This window comes from Penaeus vannamei, chromosome 12 (assembly GCF_042767895.1).
Source record: "Penaeus vannamei isolate JL-2024 chromosome 12, ASM4276789v1, whole genome shotgun sequence".
NCBI lineage: Eukaryota > Metazoa > Arthropoda > Malacostraca > Decapoda > Penaeidae > Penaeus > Penaeus vannamei.
Window position 1 is genome coordinate 46,586,435 of NC_091560.1, and position 7,500 is coordinate 46,593,934.

The 7,500-nt window shown below is 34.4% G+C and overlaps 2 protein-coding genes across 9 annotated transcripts in view; one reads left to right on the plus strand and one right to left on the minus strand.

Moving 5' to 3' along the window:
- Ilk (integrin linked kinase) overlaps positions 1-3,354 on the plus strand; it is a 17,488-nt gene extending 14,134 nt beyond the window's left edge. For all 8 annotated transcript variants that reach the window (XM_027358582.2, XM_027358604.2, XM_070128373.1 and 5 more), the window contains exon 10: positions 1-3,354. This exon is cut by the window's left edge and continues 738 nt beyond it. The gene's annotated coding sequence lies outside the window, so the exon portion shown is untranslated.
- A 2,473-nt stretch (positions 3,355-5,827) lies between these two features.
- Positions 5,828-7,500, minus strand: part of LOC113807334 (uncharacterized) — a 5,044-nt gene continuing 3,371 nt past the window's right edge. Inside the window, exon 2 of the mRNA XM_027358577.2 lies at positions 5,828-7,163. Within this exon, the coding sequence (XP_027214378.2) occupies positions 6,234-7,163 (930 nt within the window). The 3' untranslated portion in view covers positions 5,828-6,233. The remainder of the gene's footprint in view (positions 7,164-7,500) is intronic.

A 7,500-nucleotide genomic window follows, 5' to 3' on the forward strand; every position in this document is an offset into this window, starting at 1 on the left:
AGTAGGGTATGGTCTATTTTTGTGAAGTGCATTTTGAGAATTTATGACAGTGCAATGTATGATAGTTATAGATAGATAGATTAGTATTTAGTTGACATGAATGTGCATTTATAGATGGTACTATAGAAATGGACAAGATCACATGTAATCTAGTTTCCTAGAAGCATGGAAGGCATTCTGTAAAATATAGAAAGAAGAATGTTACCACAAATTGACTCTACAAGTATATACATACTCAAGTATTATTATTTTGTATAGGAAGTGATACATACTGTGTAGTGGTCTTTAAATAAGGAGGTTGAGCAATCAATATAATTTAGCAGTGAATTATACCCGCTTCAATAGTACAGCCTAGAAAGGTAGACTAGTATCAATATCTGTCTTGTGCAGAATCCTCTATATGTATCGTATTGCCTTGTCTCTAGAAGTGATTAATCAACATATTTACCAGAAATGATTGTGCTGACATTTGGCAGAGATGCAGGACTGGTCTACTTGTTTGTGTGCAAGACAGGCCAAAGATTGTACGAAATCATCAGGTGCTTCAAATTTTATCATCTAGATGAGATTGTAAAGGAAAGATTTTTTTTAGACAAACAGAGTCCTGGTTGATGTCAGATGAACCAACACTTCATTGACAGTAGCTATATGAGTTCAATCATGTAGTCGCCTTATGTTATTTTTTAAAAAAGAGAACATCACATGTTATCTATGCAACTTGTAATATAGTAGAACTTCTTGCCTTTTATTTCTTCGTAATGTAGCATTAAGGGATTTCCATAGATGAGGTAGAAATCTTTTATGCAAATAACTTGTACTCGACCTCTCCTTGCCTAATATATAATAATCATGGATATTATTGCATTGCTAGACTGTTCATCTATGGAAATGTATTCTCTGCATCTAGTTTTAACCATGTATGTCACCACAGATAGTACTAGCTTCTAGTTACAAACTAGGAACCATTGAAATGTAATAATGAAGTGTACACTAATTGTATTTGATAGTGTATATTTTTAGATAACTTTGATGCCTTATTGCATTTGCAGTGATTTCATTTCTTCCATTGCAAGTGGAAATGTTTGGTGCTAATTATTAAAAAAAAGCTTGGATTCAAATTATTACCAGGTTAACAGCAGTGTCAAGAACACTTCATATTGTAAGTTCATTGGCAGTCATGTTAGAGAATGCTTGTCTGGATGATCTAGGTGGCCTGCGAAGGTGCTTTGATTGAGTTTTTAGCCAAGTGTGTTTGGGGGAAAAGGTGACAAAATTTCCCGTTTGTCATGATAGATACCTGGTGATTTCCAAGAAAGGCATTTGCATTTATAATTGGTTTATAGTTGCCTGACTTCTTGCAGATTATGATGTCTGTTTGTTTTTCTTTCTTTGTTATTATTTTTTATAATAGTCATTTTCCTGCTTTCATGATTTTTTTACGTTGGCTCATTTTGTATAGGCAATTATGATCTTCCAAGATTGCTTATTGATATGTTGGTGTTACAATCAAGGATATCATTTACTTGTATCATAATTCTCTTTTTTATTTTGATACTGTTTTGTTTAAAAGGATGAATTTTGATTTAATGGGTGTGTGGCATATTGTTTATCCCACATACCTAGCAGTTTGTGAATAACAACAAAAGAAGAATATATATAAGAGTGATGTAAGTAATCTCTTTGCTAGTATTGTATTCTTTCATTAATTCTTTTTTTTTTTCTCTTTTTTTATTGAATGGCGCAAATGTTGGGCCTCAAAGAATCAAAAGTAAAGTTGTCTTGCGTGAGAACAAATGTTACTCCGGAACTCTGGCTTGGTCTCTCCCGTTGTCGTTGGTCCACGTGGATGTGCCTTAAGTGTCTCGTCTCGTAGTCTAGGGTCCACTTTGTCCAGCACAAATGGTAATGATGTCCACTTTTTCAGTGACGAAAAAAAAAAAAAGAACATAGTAATTATTCTTTATTAACATTTTACAAAGTATTGGTAATGTGTTCAAGACAGTGATTATTTGTCTTCTTCAAATAATGGCTTGTAGATTGTGTGTAACTTGAAAGCAAAAAAAGTTTGTTATAAGTAATCAAAAAGTTTTCCCTTACAGAATCTTCATTACTTTTTTACCCAATTTGTATTTGTCCTAATTTTTCTTTTCTAGACTAATAATGTGAAAAACATCATATTGATAATTGGATTGGTATTAATCCCTGTGCATCTGTAATGTTATTCAAAGTAAACTCATTCTAGGGAGAACACACAATTATAAATAAGATTTACTTACATACATACAGATATACATATGCATAGAAACAGACAAGCATGCATATAGAAGTACAAGGTAAAATGTACATACGAAAGCACACAAGGACGCACACATACACACACACACATATTAAATATATGTATATGTACATATATATATGAACCACCTGTTTCACAATATAGTTTACTTAACTCATATCTGTATGAACCCACCTCATTCAGTGTTCCAATGCTTTTACCTTATACCCTGTTACCTTGTTGATTTTAAGCTATGTTAATCCCTCTTCCACTATCCAGCATTTGTTTAATCCCGTACAAGTTCACACATAAGGAATTAAACTGCTCTTTACTTTACATTGGTTGTAAAGCCACTTGTAAATTGTATGAAACTCAACAATTTATTTATCATATATGTATTTTTTTTTATTACACAGCTCTTGTGCACTGTTTTATTCCTGTTAGCTTTTTATGCCATAAAATGATAGCTTACTTCCAAATTTCCCCCCAGTAAATTATTTTTTAGATGGGAGAAAAAATTAAGGAAATAAAGAGAAAAGCAAACTAGTTATAATATAATGATAGGCTTTTGCCGCAGAATCACGCTACATTACCCCAACTACATTGCTAATTGTGCTGAGTTTATAATCCTTATTCTGATAATTAGAGATATTTAGGTGTCCCTTTAAGGCCATACACCCATGAGGTTTTGTAGTGCTGGTCTCGTCTTGTTTGTTACGTGAACTGGGTGGATGTTCTAAAGAGACATAATCTGTTATTTTTTGTTATATTTTTATCATGGTGTTATCTCCTTAATGTGTGGTACAGGATGAATCTCTTCTGCGTTTGTGATTTCAGTAAAAGTGTTCTTAAATCAGTGCCTTTTAACAAATTATTTCTTATATTTTACCGTGATTTATGTGGAAGTCAACTGATTAAAAGATTTAATAATAATTTAGTTTCTTATCTTGATAAGTATGGACAGTTTAGTCTACTAATAGTACTAAGTTTGTATAAACACTGCCACTTTACGTTCAATCAATGCCTGAACCAAATTACTGATTATGTATACTAGACCAATTAGTAAATGTATGTCATTTGATATTGTTTTCTTTATTACCATGATTAATGTTCCTACTTACATTCTTTTGTAAGATGCCGTATGAAGAACGTTTATTTCATTTCTTCATAGTTTGATGAAATGATTAGTAAAGCCAAAAGTACATTTGTTTATTATCCATTCAGTAATTATGGATTTTGATTTTGAATGGGAAGTCTTTATAATTGGCTTAAAGATTTTTTCTGATATTATAAGGAGTGCTTACACAGAAATAGGTTATCTCAACAGCCTCATGGTTAGGCAACTTCATATTTAGATTATGCATTTTATTTCATGGCATTACACATGATTCTTCATCTATGGGATATATAGTACATTGGTGGGCTAAAAGAAGAAAGAATGAAGAGAGTAACAGATTTATTGTAAAGAAAGCAGAGATATAATTGCAGCTATATGGTTGCAAGGGAGGCATTTGTTAAGAAAAGTGTGGTACCAGATTCCATAGTGCATCACAGGACCCTGAGCAATTTTGCCAGTAAGACTACCACTTGAAGTATATGATTAATAATCCATGTTACCTCTGGCTGCCCTGCCTCCCATTTTAATTGCATTATAATACTCATCTAGAGTAGCCACTTCTGGTTGGCATCAAAACATATTACATAATGATGTAACTAAAAAAAGAAGAAGACAAGGATCTGGGCAAAGAATGCATCTCTCTCTCTCTCTCTCTCTCTCTCTCTCTCTCTCTCTCTCTCTCTCTCTCTCTCTCTATATATATATATATATATATATATATATATATATATATATATATATATATATATAGCATGGAGATACTTAAGAAAGGCTTGGATGCTGTCAAGATGTCTCGGGGAACATATCCTGCAAGTTTTATTGATGTACTTCGCATGATGATTGAAACCTTTGGTTGGGTCAACGAGTGCACTTTGACCTGTCCGTCGTTCTTAAGTGGATTTGTCCAAAATATTGACACTTAAGAATGATTGATTCTTATTATGTGTTGGTAGAGGAACATTTTGGTGTAGATTTCATGGATGTACTCAACCATGCTGATAAAACTTTAAAGCCAGTGGGAGTAAAAAGGGTACCCATTTTTTCAACTTGTTTTTGTTTTGTGTAATAACGGTACCCGAGAATGGATGATTAAACAAGTGATCCTTATTCCTACCATTAAAATCTACATTTGAAGTCCAATCTTGACCCAGTACTCCAAATAGTAATGGAGTAGCAGTCATTTTAAAGGTACCGAAAGACGGAATTTGGGCGGTTCACTACCTTTGACCTCTTCTTGTGGCATTTTCCACAAAACCGACACTTAAGAATTACCAATATGATATCAGCATGCCATAAAGTATATTCTGTAAAGGTTTCACTGATGTACTCAACACGCTGATTAAAAGTGGCAATTAGCATTAATTAGGGCGTTCTTAAGTGGCCAAACCCACAACGTGTTCACTTAAGAATGGCCGTTTAGGGATCCATGGCCCCTTAGGTGTTCAACCCACGTGTCAAACCTTTTGTACTCGACATGCTGATTAAATCTCTCTGGGCTCTCTGACTAATAAGTCTGTTCAGGCATAAACTTTTGAGTGTCAATACCATTATTATCTGCAATTGTATGGGAAGTATCTATAACAATTGCTTCATTAATATGCACACGTATATGATTATACAGTATTTGAATAGGTACCATTAACCTTGTACGCGTATACAAATACAAATACACATACTCAAAACGACATACACACGTACATATGCTACATGTATATATATATATATATATATATATATATATATATATATATATATATATATATATATATATATATATATATATATTTATATATATATATATATATATATATATATATATAAATAGATAAATAAATAGATAAATATATCTATATTTATATCTATATATCTATTTATATATATCTATATATATATATATATATATATATACATATATATATATATATATATATATATATATATATATATATATATATATATATATATATATATATATATATATATATATATATATATATATATATATATATATATATATATATATATATATATATATATATATTTATATATTTATATATTTATATATATATTTATGTATATATATTTATATATATATATAATATATATATATAAATAGATAAATAAGTAAACATATATATATATATATATATATATATATATATATATATATATATATATGTATATATATATATATATATATATATATATATATATATATATATATGAATATATATATATATATATATATATTTTTTTTTTTTTTTTTTTTTTTTTTTCTTTCTTTCTTTTTTTTTCTTCTTTTCTTTTCTTTTCTTTCTTTCTTTCTTTCTTTCTTTCTTTTTACGTGTGTGTGTGTGTGTATGTGTATGTGCGTGCGCATATTTACATATTTAATGAAAGATGCTAAATATCATCAAGGTAAAATAGATAAAGAATTAATATACAACTTTATTTACATAAATATTCCCATTTCCTCCGACGCAAAAGTACAGTCCAGATGAATCATTTTTAATGTATTCTATTTTTTTCATGGCATTAAAATTTCTCTCCCTATAACAATGACAACAGTCATTTTACTCACCTATGATGAAAGAAGTTGCGAAAGGGATGATAAACATGATGATAATGAAAAGGTGGATATTTTCATAATGAAGATTTCAGCTAAAGTATGATGACGATAATGTGCTTGATAATTAGCCATAAATAGGAAGCAGTGACCTAAAACACAACCATATTCTTATCGCCATTGATACAACATTAATGACAGACAGGAAAATTAAGAGACAAGCTGTACATAACGATGTCATTAATGTAATGACATCCTCAAAACGGAAAAAGCGATTAATTGACCCATCTCAGAACCAGAAGCAGAGCCAGTGTCAGTGTGAAGGTCAAGGAGGTCAAGGTCGCCGAGCTCGGGGTCGTGCCGCCGGGCCTGCACCTGGCGATGGCCTCGTTTATCGTGCCGTTGGAGCACACCAGCGACGACCTGACCTGCCACTTGAAGCGCGTCGACGGCTCCTCCAGCAGCCAGGCGAGGTCATCGCAGCCGCACTTCAGGCGGTTGTTCGCGGCCTCGGCCTCCACCGCGGCGCCGGAGGTGTTGAGGTGGAGCGCGCCCGAGGGGAGCGAGGGGCCGCCCTTGCTGCGGAACTCGCCCAGGACGTTGTTCTCCAGGGTGAAGCTCGGGGCGCTCCCGACCATGGTGACGCCGGAGAAGGCGTCGGGGAGCAGAGTCAGGCTGTTGTTCACGAGCGACAGGTGGGTCACGTGGCCGCTGAGCCAGCCGGATTCGAGGCCGTGGTTGGAGACGTCGCAGTTCGTGAAGCTGACCTCGCAGCCTCTGGAACCCACGTCCACGGTCCCGCTCTGCACCAGCCGCCCGAAGATGAGGTTCTCGAAACTCAGCTTCCTCAGGGACCCCGCGATGGAGGCCGGCGCCATCTCGACGACGAAGGCGTTCCTGATGGTGACCGCGGTGCCCATCCGCGAGCCCTCGAGACCATCCAGCTGGACGGATTCCTCCTTCAAATACAAGTTCAGGACCGTGTCGATGCTCAGCTGGAAGTCCTTGGGGTTGTAGTTCTCGAGGTCCAGGCTGCGGCTCTCGAGGACCAGGTTGAAGATGTTGCGGAAGCTCATCCTCTCGAGGTTGAAGAGGTGGTCGAACGAGTGCGACTGGACGATGACGGAGCTGTTGCAGTTCTCGATGTGGAAGCCGACGACGGTGGACGAGAGGCCGACGGTCGAGCGGTCGGAGATGGTCAGGTCCTGGGGGGAGGGGGAAGGGGGGGGTTATCATGCTGCTGTTGTGCTTGTTGTTGTTATCGTCATCATCATAACATTAACAGTAATATCAATCATTATCATCACCATGATACTATTTCTACTGTTACTACTAATGATGATGATGATGATGATGATGATGATGATAATTATGATAATGATGATGGTGATTTTGATATTAGTAACAATAATGTTAACAAATATTATAACAACAATAATAACGATGATAATGATAATGATACCACTACTAATACTAATTATTATAAAAACAACAATAAAAATACTCTAAAAATGAGAATGATGACGATAATAATAATAATAA